General features: G+C 41.2%; 1 protein-coding gene across 1 annotated transcript; it reads left to right on the top strand.

The window, feature by feature from the left end:
• Positions 1–7,942: 7,942 nt before the first annotated feature.
• Positions 7,943–15,010, top strand: LOC307083818 (GDP-L-fucose synthase-like; the record flags this gene model as incomplete). The annotated part of the gene is made up of 10 exons (XM_079747816.1): positions 7,943–8,097; positions 8,250–8,364; positions 8,851–8,979; positions 9,512–9,585; positions 9,853–9,986; positions 10,677–10,741; positions 10,933–10,999; positions 14,206–14,285; positions 14,451–14,550; positions 14,955–15,010. The coding sequence occupies 10 exons, from the start codon at positions 7,943–7,945 to the stop codon at positions 15,008–15,010; spliced, it is 975 nt and encodes a 324-aa protein (XP_079603942.1).
• Positions 15,011–15,427: the final 417 nt, after the last annotated feature.

Here is a 15,427-nt window from a genome sequence, read left to right on the forward strand (position 1 = left end):
ACATCCTGTGTGGGGGCACAGCTGAAACCGCCATCAAAGAAATCAATGACTGTCCAGACATTGATCTGCGGGAGAAAATTACACCGGTGTGTATTCGGCAAACTGCACGATTTTTTTAAATTCTTCTATATTGGGTTTAAGAGTGTTCATATTATGTCTTCAAGCTTGAAGGGAGTTCTGAACTCTCGGCTGATGAAAAGGAGAGCCTTGATACCTTGTGTCTTGCATGGGACCTTCCTTTGATGACAAGGAAGCAACCGAAAATGGCTCTTTGAAAGGCTTCTATGTCATGCGGAATTTGAATATTGTCTAAACTATTTAACATCATTCATTACTCTTTTAAACCACTATACGTGTAAAGATTTGTCTTTTTGTCTTTCCTCACTAGGTCATTGGACGGTTCATGAGGCAAATAAAGCAAATAAGAAAAGGGCTTAAAGAAACCAGTGTTGTGGCCACTCATTAGTGAACGTCCAGATGTAGCTCCAGTGATTTTCCCTCTGGAGTCAAGTGCTGTGCTGACCCCACAGGTCAATAGTTCAGTTAAGATAAACAGTTTTGGTCATATCTGGAAATTGATTGTTTAATCAGGGGAACACCAACACTCCAGGACAATTGCTTACTCCAGATGGTTTATCTGCTTGGTGTTGTATGTGTAGTGCATTCTGGAACGCATCAGCTGGCCTACAATGACTGACGGTGACGACGACGATGAATGCTCTGTGACGGATAAGAGCCGCATCACAGGGTACCTTCGCTTGTTCATTCAAAATGGTATACTAATGAGTGATGCATGTACATTTTAACGACATTCATTTTATTTTCCTCATCTAATCCTATGCAAACAAGACAATAAATGTACTTATTTTATACATTTGTTACATTAAAATTGTACAACGCCAGATCTGGGTTGTATCTCACAACCCAGAGTGCCATACTGTTTATCAAAAGAACTTGACCAGTGTAGGTTTTCCAGATACAAATATATTCAGCCAGCTTTCTGCTCATAACCTGAAACAAGATGCTTTCCAGAAATCAATAAACAATGGCAGATAGCGTATCCGGAAAAGATAAACTGGCCAGGTTCTTAATTTTGATACTGCATATATGCAACAGTATAGCTCTTAAGCTTGTTTAGAACATTTTTTAGAAAACTGAATTGTATCTGTTATGATAAAATCTAGTGTTGGCATCCGCTACATAGCCAATACTTACAGGAAAAATCTTGGTTGGCGTTTTTCTTCAAAGAATTATTTGACAACCATGAGCCAAAAATGTATAAAAAGAACAGCATTCTCCATCACTTTGAACATTTATATATTTCTATTTTGTAGCATCCAGTGATGAACTGAAGACGCTCGTGAAGTTCTGGGTTGGATGGGAGGCTCCTACAACTACCCTCACATTGGAGGTGACTGACTGTAGTCTACCAAAATCTTCCACATGCTTTGAGACTCTCCGTCTTCCTGCCCGCTACCAAGACTTTACTACATTTTAGGAAGAATTGATTGCCTGCCTTCAAACAACTGACACTGGATTTGGATTGGTGTAATGGCAGTGCTAAAATGTAGCTTCTTTAAAAGGCAGTTCTCATTCATATTTTTGTTCAGTCTTTTGGATGTACAATGAAGACCACGCCGCCTCCCTCCTTCACCTCCACAAACAGGGTGGGGGCGAGGTGCTAGTTTGTGTTTTCAGAGGTGTGCTGTTTCACAAACACCCTCCCTCCATCATCTTTTTTTAAGTGAATTACTGCAAACATGGGTTGTTTTTTTTTGCAGGACTTGCTGCTGAGCTTGATTGCATCTCTAACAGGAATTTGTGAAAAGATCTTAATTTTGGCTTTAATTATCATTTGGCTTTAATAAGTCATGAAGAAATTTACATTTACATTTACATTTAGGGCATTTAGCAGACGCTTTTATCCAAAGCAACTTACAATAAGTGCATTTGTTACAATAAGTTCATTTGTCATAAGAAGTGAAATAATATATCGCTGTCGGTACAGTAAAGATGTTCATAGAACCAAGTGCAAGTATTACAATCAAGGAGCCATTCCATGTTACCTGAGAAGTGCGATTCATCAGGTAGGATTTGAACCAGGAAAGGGCAGATTCAGCTATGCCAAGTTCGGCGAGAGTGGCGAGGAGGATCTGGTGGTTCACAGTGTCAAATGCTGCAGACAGGTCAAGGAGAATGAGAACCGATGAGAGAGACGAGGCTCTGACCGCACGGAGGGACTCAGTCACCGCGAGGAGAGCCGTCTCAGTGGAGTGTGCTTTTTTGAAGCCGGACTGGTGAGGGTCAAGCAGGTTGTTAGATAAGAGATAGGAGGACAGTTGGTTACAGCGGCACGTTCCAATGTTTTAGAGAGGAATGAAAGAAGAGATACCGGTCTGTAATTCTGGATGTCAGTGGTATCAAGGGTTGGTTTTTTGAGGAGAGGCTTTATTCTGGCAGTCTTGAAAGACGTTGGAACAATGCTAGAAGTGAGGGAGGAGTTAATAAGTGTGGTGAGAAATGGCAGGATGTCGTTTGACACAGCCTGGAGGAGGGAGGAAGGGATAGTGTCCAGGGGGCAGGTGGTGGCATGGTTAGATGTTATAATTCTGTTGACCTCGTCTGAGGTGAGAGGGATGAATTGAGTAAAGGCAGAGGTGGGGGTGGGGGGAGGGAGGATGGTGGCAGTGATAAAAGAGGAGCTAATGTCCTTTACTTTCTGGGTAAAGTAGGTAACAAAGTCATCAGCAGTGAGGCAGGTAGGAGGAGGAGGGGAGGGAGGGTTGAGGAGGGAAGAGAACAAGGAAAACAGTTTCCTGGGGTTTGAGGCGGAGGAGTTAATTTTGGTCCGGTAGAAGGCAGATTTGGCTGTTGACACAGTGGAGGTGAAATCAGAGAGAAGAAAGAGATAGTGAGATAGATCATTAGGACAGTCTGATCTCTTCCATTTCCTCTCAGCTGCCCGCAACTCTGCTCTATGGGTCCGCAGAGATTCAGACAGCCAAGGAGCGGAGGGTGAAGATCGCGTCGGTCTTGAGTGGAAGGGACAGAGGGAGTCCAAAGAGGAGGAGAGGGAGGATAGCAGAGTGTCAGAGGATTCCTCTGTGGATAGTTGAGAGAATTGTTCAATAGAAGGTAGTGAAGACAGAACAGTTGAGGCAAACGTAGAGGGAGAGAGAGTTTTGAGGTTGCGGCGGGTGGTGACAATGTGGGGACTAGAGAGGAGGGGGAGAGGACTTTAAGGGGAGAGAAAAAGCAACAAAGTGATGGTCAGACACGGGGAGTGGGGTAACAGAGAGAGCAGAGGTGCCACAGGACCTTGTGGATATCAGGTCAAGCTGGTTCCCTGCCCTGTGTGTGGGAGGAGAAGGGGATAGTGTTAAGTCAAAGGTGGCAAAAAAGTTGGTTAATTCAAGTGAGTGCAACTTCTCTGGCAGGATGTTAAAGTAGCCAAGTATAATGAGTGGTGTGCCATTTTCAGGAAAGCAGCTGAGAAGGGCATCCATTTCGTCATAGAAGTCACGAAGGGGACAAGGGGGACGGCAGATTACCACAATGAAGAGCTTGATAGGAAGGGTGACAGTGACAGCGTGGAGTTCAAATGCAGATCTGGCCAAGTGTTCTAGTGGAAGGACCTGATAGGACCACATCAGAGAGATGAGGAGTCCGGTCCCTCCTCCTCGCCCCGAAGGTCTAGGAGTGTGTGAGAATGAGTAAACAGTGGAAAGGGCAGCAGGAGTGGCAGAGTTCTCTGGAGTGATCCAGGTCTCTGTCAGGGCCAGGAAATGGAGGGTATTGAGGGACGCGTAGGCCGAAATAGAGTCTGCCTTTTTGACCGCTGACTGGCAATTCCAGAGTCCTCCGATCACTTCAAGGTCAGTGGTGGCGAGGGTGGGTAAATGGCATAGATTGGATGGGTTACAACGCCAAGCAGAGGATCTGTTGTGGCGTCGTCTATGAGTAGAGATTCTAACGATAATTGAAGTACGACACATAACTACAATACCGTGGCCTCTAAGGTCTTTCTCGAGGGACTCCCACAGAAAGACTCCCTTAGTCTTTGTTTCCCGGGTCTTTGTTTCCCGGGTAACACTTAGCCTTTAAATGCACATGGTAGCTCAGGCAGCCTTAGCTCCGCCCAGTCAATCAAGCCTATTGTTCACACCTTGACCTAGACTCAACGACCTTACTATCAACGACAACACAGCAAAAACAATGACAAAACAACAATGCAGAAACTAGGGTTAAAGTTAGTACAACCAATTGCAATGCCAAACACTACAATTCTTAGCTTCAAGACTCACCACAGCTAGATATGAGACGACCTTCTTAAAGACAAAATGTAATGTAACTGGAATGTCTGGCAACAAAATGTTAGGGAGTTCATGTTCTGCTGGTTGGGGTTTATCTTCTGAAAACAACCACTCTGGCAAAGGGTATGTTCATCATCAAAGGTTGGAGAACAAATCAGTCAGTCCTCCGGAAATAAAATAAGAACATTCTGGAAATAATCAAATGGCATGTTTATTGTACAAAATTTGCAACAAACAGCCCACCATGTATTGCACATTTTATTATATATTTAGCAGTGGTAGAAATACTCAGATCCTTTACCTTAAAAGTTCCAATAGATCAATGTAAAAATACTCAACAAGTAAATCCCAGCACAAAAAATGTGAATAGTGTAAATGAACATTAGTATTAACTGCTCTTAAAGTATTGCAGTAAAAGGGGTCTGGTCCCTCTGGCTGATTCGCTTAACTGAAGCATCAGTGTGTCTAGTAAGCAGTAAGCAGGGCTCCCACATTTCCTTTGTTGAATAAATTCTTTGTTGAAGAAAACTTTACTTAGGTTCAGATTGGTAAAAAGAAAACTTAAGTCCAGAAGAATACAGGGTGGTTGTGATGACCATACAGCATGGACAGAAGCACATTCATGTATTGACTGCAGTTCCACCCGACAGTCCCAACGTCATCAAATGCTGAGTAAGTCTTACTGTAAGCCTAGTAAGTGCTGGACATACTGGACAGTAACTAGGTAGATGTCTGAGCCATGTGATTGGGAGTGTCCCAGGGGATTTATGGCTGCCCTTAGCGCTGCCATTTGTTCATCACTCAGTACATCGCCCATCTCAGGAACAATGAGCCCATGGTGTAGCTCATCAGGCAGGCCACTGTCCTCCCAGTCCAAATGTGGTAGGTACAATCCCTGAAAAGACATCGTGTTTGTACAGCAGTGGTTCTCAAACGTTTTTACATCATGGACCCGGACAACGGACCACATTTGATAACATTAACATAACCTACTATGCACAGCAATTAATAATAGCACCATGAATTCAACAAATTATCTAAAATAGATTAACACAAGACTCACACCATGCTCATACAAAGAAAGACAGCTATGTTGAACTTGCTTCATAGTACATCCCTCTGTTCAGAAAGGCGCTTTTCTGGACTGACAAACTTAAAACACAAAATGGCACAGACATTCCCTTTTACCTCTGCATTTTCTGGTTCTGCCATGGCATGCTGAATGTTCCCCATCTCCCACAGCTGATTGGGTGTTAGGTTACCCTCAGTTCTGAGTGGGTGGTTATCCCATCCACTGCTGGAGATATCAAGACTAGCTTGTAGTCTGGGCAGAAATGCATAATGACAGCTGAAGAGGTGTGCAATGTTTGACAGGTCAAGCAAACCATCCTCCTCTAGTGAATGTAGCACACTCTAGTATATGCTGGTCACAGCACACCACACGTCTCCCCAGAGTCGTTCAATTCTGGGAAGAGAATTTGAGTAAGATTTGATATGGTTTACATACATTTATGGATAAGATTTTACAATAGCAAAACCACAAGGTCTCAAAAGAAAAATGGTTATCACAATTAAGTGAATATTCTTTTTCCTTTCCTTGATGTTAAAGCCTAATTTGTTCAGTCAGTCACTATATGGTGCGTGTCAAAGACTTGAATGTAAATTTACTTTGTGGGGGGAAAAACAGTTGTGGTGATGTTCAATCCTATATTCATTACATTAATCAGGTACCACCATCGCCCAAGCATATTTGCTGCAAGATTATCAAGTGCAACACAAAGAAGTCCAAAACTTTGATTGCATGTCTTTACTTTTTGTGGAAGAGGGAGGGACGTCGGAGGACCCGACGCAGTCTATTCATAATATTGTAATGACCACGGAAGAGGCAGTGAATGAAGTATTGATTAGACAGAGATTTATTAGATAGGCCTACCTAATAAACCGTTTGAACACACAAGACTGGAAACCATAGCAACGCCGGTAAACAAACCCCGAGAAGCCCAATCCCTACGAGAGCTCTCCGCGCTACGGCCATCCGGAGGCGCACAGAGCTTTTGGCTGCGATATTATATATACAATTATATTATATTGTATACTATTATATATAGAGCTCCGGGAGTCGCAAACGGCAACAATCACTTTCCCCACCATGCTGCAGTTCACCCCGGACTGCACTGCACCGAGTTTGCCGGTTGAACGCTGATTGGCTGTTACGTTACATATGTCACTCAGTGGCCATGCTGTTGAACGCTGATTGGCTGTCATCACGCGAATTTCGTGTCAAAGTTGAAATATTTCAACTCGAGCGAATTTGTCGCACCACAAATCCTCGTGAGCGCGCTCGCCTGTGCAGGGCGAAAGTGTGGCGCGACAAATCAAAATTTGTCGCCGGTTTTCTCTAGCGAAAAATTCGCCCGATACGCGTCTCTACGTTCACTTTGTATGGGTTCTTGTCGCCCCGTCGCGTTTGGTGTGAACGCACCGTTAGTTGACTTTGTATGGAGTCGTGTCGACTCGCCACTTCGCGTTTGGTGTGAACGCACCTTCCGGTTAAATCACTTTGTTAGCAGCAATGCACCCGATACTCCATGGGAACATTGTTATTTTGTACGGATGATATTTTTATTCACACCAGAATATTTACCTTATCAATAGGATTTATCAACAATGCTCATTTTTAATATCCTAAATGTGCACGGACGAATTAAACAAGGTTATCTGACTATGATTATTTTTATTAGGCCTAAATCGTAGCATGGGAGTAACATATTTCAAATTTCACATTTATTTTGTAATATTTAACTTCCCTACTTGTTAATTTTGCTTTTAATTATTGGTTGTCTTTCGGTTATTATCTATAGGCTAAATAATATTATAACGTTCAATTTAATTACTTAGTATAATAAATAAGCCTACTATAGTAATCCCTAAAGAAATATTTACTGCTTTGTGTAATTTTAACAAAATAATGGCCCTAATTTCCTATAGCCATTTCCTAATATGGGTGCCCACAACCCAACCACCGTCAGGCACACTCGGGTCAATATCAATAAAACACGCAGACAGACAGATAGTTTGCCAGGAATCAGCCATGTCATAGATGTAACTATTTATCGCATGAAATGATAATACAATTTAATTTTGCGTGATGGTTCCCTTTCCTGTTTCTCCTTGCTGTATGCACTTTACAATCTACCACCCTACAAAAACATCACCCATCGGGAAACTTCCTGGTCTGCCTCTTACCTGGCCTGTAGTCCCAGCCCACAAGGTGATCTCAGCACTTCACACTTCCACATCATATACCAAAGGACTACAGGCCAGGTAAGAGGCCCCCATGCTCTTCTCTGCCTTTTGTTTGTTATTTCATCACATTTAGTAACAGACTGGGGGGAATGAAGGAATTAAGTCATAATTAATCAATTAATTAATTATCATTCAGTAGGCTCTCTGATACAACTTTCTCTGTTGATACCCTCGTTTGTATAGGCCTGTTATAATTAACATTAGACTATGCGATCATTTTCTTCTTATATCACACAGAATCAGTTTAATTTAAGATCGAGGTCAATGTTTTCACTCCAGCTCTTTCGCACCGCACCTCCGTAATTAAATAACAGGCACAGAGGATGGCTTCGCCGAACGGGAGCGTTCCAATGCGCGTGCTTGTTACCGGAGGTTCAGGTTTGATCGGCAAAGCCATCGAGCAGGTGGTGATGAGAGATGGCGAGAAACGCGAGGGAGAGCAGTGGATTTTCATTTCGTCTAAGGATGCCGATCTCTTGTAAGTTTCTCGGAGCCCCTTTGTTCGACTGAAAACTAAGCTGCCAGCATCAACTGTGTGCACGTTAGATAGCTAGGTTAGTAATATCATCATTACTCAACTTGGAATAAAGACCATCAAAGCACTGTAGCGCGACCTCCACTTTTGTGCAGGGATCTTGAGCAGACCAGGGCTGTGTTTGAGAAGCATCGGCCCACTCACGTCATCCACCTCGCTGCCAAAGTTGGTGGGCTCTATCTACACATGAGGGAGAATCTGCATTTCCTGGTAAGAAAAACCTAACAATATAGCCTACATACTATAGGTAAATAGTACTATGTTCAAAAGGAACATCATTTTCCAAAGTGGTGTGTGTGTGTGTGTGTGTGTGTGTGTGTGTGTGTGTGTGTGTGTGTGTGTGTGTGTGTGTGTGTGTGTGTGTGTGTGTGATTGAAAATTCCATATACTAATGTAAACATAAATCCATGATAGCAGTTAGGAAGCATTTTGCTGACATTTTGTATGTCATTTGAATGTAATCTAAATAATGTGCCAGAGTGCATAGGAAAGCTTGTTTAAAAATAAAAATAAATTACAGGGGAGGATGCCAGAGTATCCTCACAACCTGGCAACCCTCCTGTGTTATATCAGAATGAAACATTGACAGACATGAAGGCTGATTAGACGTTTCATCGATGTAAAAGTTTTGTAGCATGCATTGTTGTTCTTCAACGTTGCTGACCATGAAGTAACACGTCCGCAACCGTTCGACAGAGAGACAACCTCAGGATAAACGACAACGTGCTCCAGACGGCCCATGAGATGGGGATCACCAAGGTCGTGTCCTGTCTGTCCAGCTGCATCTTCCCTGACCAAACCACCTACCCCATCGACGAGACCATGGTGAGTTTAGCCACCGTTGAATTGAGATTTAGCCCCTGGACCTCCTCTTTAAATAATGAAAAGTGTCTTAAATGATCTCAAAGCACTTCAGCCATGCTCCAGCACATGATCCAGCACATGTTTTTGATATTGATAATCAGACTTGTTGGTGAAAATCCTACATTTAGTAACTTTTCTTAAAGGGCTTGTACATCGCAACGTCACATCACATCATTTCTAGAAACATCGAATCTTATTAGGATAGTAATTATGTTTGAGGTAATGTTACATTTTATTTTCATTATGAAAGTTTTTTTCATAATGGGCTGACAATGTTGTGGTGTCAATGTATGGCAAATTTAATTTTATGCAAAATTGTATTGTAACACGATCCGAAGGCAATCATGGGTAAATGCCTGTTAAACAGGTATTAGTTCCTGCATTGCCATTGGTGTTGAGGATAATAGGAAAGACACACCACACACATGTGTTTCTGGGATTCTTGTTACGATTACATCTAAAATACTTTCATGATTAAACCCAATTCCCCCAGATCCACTTTGGCCCTCCGCACGAGTCCAACTACGGCTACTCCTACGCCAAGAGGATGATTGATGTGCAGAACAGGTATTTCTTCTGAAAGAAATGTGCAGGTGTTACCTCGAAGGCCACACTCCTTTCCATGACCTGGGCTTTTGTCCCTTTTGACAGCAACTTAGGCCTTTGATTTATGTGTTGAAAGGCTGAGGTCCCGGACACATGATCATAATTGCTTAAGGAAGGATACACAAACCACACACTATGAACCCTGATATTGTAGTGTTGGTGTTGACCTACTGTGTGTGTGTGTGTGTGTGTGTGTGTGTGTGTGTGTGTTGTTGTTGGTTTTCACAGAGCGTACTTTGCCCAGTATGGTCATAGATACACGGCAGTCATCCCCACCAATGTGTTCGGGCCACATGACAACTTCAATGAGGCAGAAGGACACGTGCTTACAGCTATTATGAATAAGACATACAAAGCCAAGCGTGAGTGAAACAGTACCCACACAGACACACACACACACCATGAAAACATCTCTCAAATCGCCATTGCTCTACAATCTGGATGACAATGCATATGTTCTATCTGAAACAGAGTATTACGATGGCTAGATTTAAATTCCAGTCATTAGTAACGTTTCGCCAAAGAAAACAAAATATAAAGATACATTTAGATAACTTATACAACTCTATTTTTTTTCTTTTACTGTCTTTTATTGTGAACAACACAGATATTTTATAAATGACTACTAAAATCTAGTAAACAGACATCGCCAGACCTATTCAAAAATGCATATTAGCCTGGAACCTCTGGTTCACAATTTGGTGGAACTACAAACAATCAGAGCAACGAAACGTGTGACATGCTATAGCATCTGACGTGCTCTGACGTGCTATAGTGAGCATATGCCACAGCAAATAAAACTTTGGCTTGCTGATTCGTTCCGTTTCCAAGCGAGTAACCTAGTTGACACTGGGTCAAACCTTGAGGGATAGGGATAGTGAGTAAATGGTAGTTGGAGGCATCAATCCTCCTGACCAATGCAGGCATGCTTCATTTTAGCTAGATGTTTTTTTTTAATTTAAGTGCGGGAGTTACTTCTACTCTAATGAGCAATGCAACAGTGATGTCACAATATGTCTTCACACCTCTTCCTTATATTCCGTATAATGAAGGGAATAACACAACCCTGAATGTGTGGGGCTCTGGCAAACCCCTGAGACAGTTCATCTACTCCATGGTAAGGAATGCCATCATTATGCCAGGACTTGGACTATAGAAAAATAATGAAATATATATGTAGGCTGATTCATGTATTAACATATGTGCGCCTGTGTGTTTATGTGTGTGCGTGTGCGCGTGCGTGCCTGCGTGTGTGTATCCGTGCATGCGTGCGGGTCCGTGGTGTGTGCGTGTTTTAAAATGTTTTAGGACATAGGCCGACTGATGGTCTGGGTGCTGCGGGAATACGATGAAGTCGATCCCATTATCCTCTCTGGTAAGACTTTTTCAGTCGTCCCTTTGTTGGTTTGCTTTAGTTGGGAATGACCCTGCCAGTGTCTGTCTCTGTGGTTGGTATTTTTTTCAAAGAGGAAGTTTCTTTCACCGAGAATAAAGGAAATGTTGTACACATAATATAAACTATGCATGGCTTAGCGCCATTGAACAAGCCGATTCCACTGAACATACTGCCCTGTCTGTATGAGTGGAATTAGACCTAGCCCTTGGACCTTCATGTTTGTCAAGTGGTTGGGGGAGTGGGAGTGGGGGGGCAGGCCCAGCCCATGGCTTAGGCGGTTCAGACAAATGCCAGGGGTGCGGCCCATCAATGGACGGATGTAAAAAGAATTCAAGGATAAAAAGGAACACAAACACTATTGTAATGCTAATATTTTGAAGTATTGCAACAAAGCACACAAGAAAATAACTACATGAATAGCCTTTTAAATAAGCCCTATTTACAGGGTTTCCGAATCCACTGGTTTCGGAAACATACTTTTTTTGTGCAATACATAATTAGTATTGTATTTTATTTATTATTATCATTAATTTTACGTAAATTTAATACTTATTTTATTTTGTTTCTAAAATGAAGCAAATTTCAAAGACATAGAGCTGGGCACTATCTCAGTGAGTGTATGAACACAATGATTGGTGGTGCAATTGGTTGCAACATGGCTTAGGAACGAATCAGATCTTGTGTTTTCCTTCACATAAATAAAGGCTTTTCCATACAGAAAAGGCACAACTTGGTGCATAAAATGCCCTAGAAGGCAGGAAATGAAGTGTTTGATGCTCCAAATGTCAAGGGGTCTGCGATTGGATGTATATGCTGCTTCTTACAGTTTTTCTCAACCGTTTAAACACGTTTTCTGAAACTATAGCTCAATTTCTCAAAACTCTAAACACAAACCTGAGAGAGTTAATCATTTTGTCAAAGCTACCCAAATTCTTCTCATTTTTTCCACCAAACAGTATACACAGCTATCAAATTAATATCTCTTAGAGAGCATCAATTAAACACTGGTGTGATCAATTCAAAACACGCTTTATGAGGCCATATAACATATTCCAATGTATAAAATTGTTTAGAAATAGCTTTCTTTTTTAAAGTTACAATTAGGTGGTACATATAGTATAAAGACTGTTGCCATATTGTAATACAATACTGTGAATATATCATATAAATATTGCATTGACACAATCGTATCAGAATAGGATACAATGCATATTTGTCTATCCAATGAGCCCCAATGGGCTAAACTCACAATCCCAGCTTCCCAGAGTCATACTGTACACCTATAGTTGATGCTGCAACATTGTTCTGACAATACACCAATGTTACCTATTTTGGTAAATTACAGTTCAGTAATTGGACTGAAGTCAAATTAAAAACACTACAGTAAGAAAATGTTTAGACTGTCTTTCGGGGGATTTAATGATGTAATGATGAAATCAGTGCAAGTACAAGTACAAATATAACCGCAAGCGGTGATTAACGGGGTCCGAGCAAAATTAAAAGTCAATAACACACTAATGGAAGATATATAAATATGACATATAATTATGAAGGAAAGATGTTCCACTTAATGCAATACTGTGTCTCGGCCTTCAGTTGAGCTGCAGAGCAAAGGCCGAATGTCATGTTCAGCTGGTTCCTAATGCTCTAATCAGAATTCGAACTCTCAACCTAAGGATCACCTGTACAAGGCATTATCCCATTGAGCCACTTATACAGTAAACCTGAACTGCAGCCTCATTCACAAAGCCACTAAGCACACATATCTCAAGTGAATTAAAGGGGAACTATGCAACTTTTTTGGCTTAATTTACCTTAATAGAACAGGTTAAGAGTCATTGTGATGGTTCTATAACACTTTATGGGTCGATTGGTCGCTGTTTCGACTCCCCCTAGCGCATTTTTAGAACAGAAGACCGGGGTGAAAAAGATGCATCTGATTTTAGAGATTAATATGATGAAAGAATTTTGAGTCCAGGTCAATCTGGTGAGGAGAAATAAGGCTAGTTCATATTATTTTTAAAAAGCGCCACCTTTGTGTGCAGTACCACGATTTGGGTTTATGGGTAGTGGGGGTATTGGTATCCACCTAATAATAGTCGTATGTTTTTTTTATACAATAACAAAATGGTGATATAAGAAAAATGGGCTAACTGCTCCAACTTTATTGGCCAATATTTCTCAAATTCTGTTTGATGATTTTTGTGAGGCTTGGTCTAAAGATTTTATGTGGCGATTTTGGTGAATTTTTGATTATTTTTGTAGCCTGTGAATCTTTTTATCATGTTTGGCTTTAATATGAAATTGTGGGAAAAGTAAACATTTTTAGGGCATAAGACCCTGGGTTTCATAGATGCATCTGATTCTAGAGATTAATATTATGAAAGAATTTTGGGTCCAGGTCAACCTGGTGAGGAGAAATAAGCCTAATTCATGATTTTTTACAATAGCACCACCTTTGGGTGCAGTACCACAACATTTTTGTTTTTTGGGGTCGTGGGGGTTATTGGTAACCATACCTGAAAATTATAAGAGTTTTCGACTAACGGTATAGGCTGTGTATGACTTACAGAATTTGAGGGGGAAAAAAAACGTTACAGAAACAATAGGGGACCAAGCAGCTTCGCTGCTCGGACCCCTAAAAGGTTAACAAAGCAAATATATATTTTTTTACTGTAATACAATCAAATGTTCAGCTGAACTGACTGCATAAAAAGCTTTTTGTAGGCCAACAAAAAAATAAAAATAAGAATATAAATGAGGTGAAACAGATCTACATGTAAATCAGTCTGTATCCCATCTCCAATCCTGATCAGGCCAGAGGACCATATCTACAACACAGTAGAGCTCACCGAGTCCTCTTTAATGCTCTGACACATGATTGAAGTGTTTTGCCAGTTGAGGTTGAACAGGTGAGAAGTGAGTTAGACTTATTGGTAATTAGTTGTTGCGTTAATTAGTGTGATCCAGGTGAACCAAGTGTGCTAAATGATGAGATTTGTGCTTAGAGTTGAGCATAAATGTGAAAACAGTGGAATGTGCTTAGAGTTTAGCAGTCTGGAGTCTTGTAGTTGATACATGAACTTCAAGTTTTCAGAATTGTGTGCATAGTTCAATTATTTGTGTGTATACAACCGAGAAAAACTAACATTCATTGAACACAAACATTTACTTTTTTCATCCAGTGGGCGAAGAGGATGAGGTGTCGATTCGACAGGCTGTGGAAATGATTGCAGAGGCACTGGAATTCAAGGGCCAGATAGAAGTATCCTTTAAAAAGTCTTAAAGAGTAAGTGACCCCTCCCCCCCATTCTCTCATCTGATTTGGCAAAGACAAGAGACCGCAAAAGAAGGGTCTAGAAAAAATGCAGATTTGAGGTGAACCTCATTCCAGAGTATCTTGCCCAATCACCTTGACCCATGATACCAGTATGATACCAGCTTGTCAGATGGCCAATTGAAGAAGACAGCCAACAATGCCAAGCTGAGACGCTACCTTCCAGACTTCACCTTCACACCATTCAGAGAAGGTCAGAGAAAAAGACTTCCACTCTCCTCACAAGACAACAGGGTCCTGTTAGAGATTAAACATAGCAATTATGTTGTCGTACATTGACCAGTAGTTAATATGTTCATGGTGGTTAAAATTGTTCCACACAAAGATTAAACAGCGAGTTAGCATTAAAGTATAATTAAACATTACATATAAGATGGATTACATATACTACAAATAAACTCATCTGTTTCCTATATCATATCAGTTTTATAAAAATCATAAAGATTTTTGCTGCCAAGAGTTTCCAACTGTCAGAGGTTGCGTTAAAAACATTTGCATCCTTCATCCTAAAACAAATTATTTAAAGTAGATTTTTGCATTGTGTGCAGTGTCAGGTGCCTTATCGTGATTTCTGTCTCGTTTCCTTCATCCTCGCAGGCATCAAATTGACTTGTGACTGGTTTGTGAAGAACTACGATCATGCCCGTACATAGAGCACACAGAAAACGGTGATCCCATCATAGCCGACCAATGAACTGTATCAAGCATGCAGTTGGGCAAGTCACGCTAACACTGGGGGATGTGTTGGGCATTTTGAGCCCAGGTAAAGTGACTTGTCGCTTCAAAAAAGAAGGAATGACTGCTGTGGTTTGAATGTGTGGTGTTTATTTTTTTAAAAGGGCATTCCTGTCCAAGATCTTTGTTGAGCACTCCCTGCTGTTCTTGCCTCAAACTTAACTGAACTGTGTAATCTAGTTAAGTAAAGATTACTGTGTTACAGAAAATAATGGCATCAATAATCTAGTGTAGTTTGCCTACAGCTAAAAAATCAAAAGGGACTTTTAAAAGACAGGTCAAGCAGATTGTAATGAACAAGGTGGATACTTAGCTTCTTGATCTAGAAATAAATA

The sequence above is a fragment of the Pollachius pollachius genome, assembly GCF_949987615.1.
Source record: "Pollachius pollachius genome assembly, chromosome: 12".
NCBI classification, from domain to species: Eukaryota; Metazoa; Chordata; class Actinopteri; order Gadiformes; family Gadidae; genus Pollachius; species Pollachius pollachius.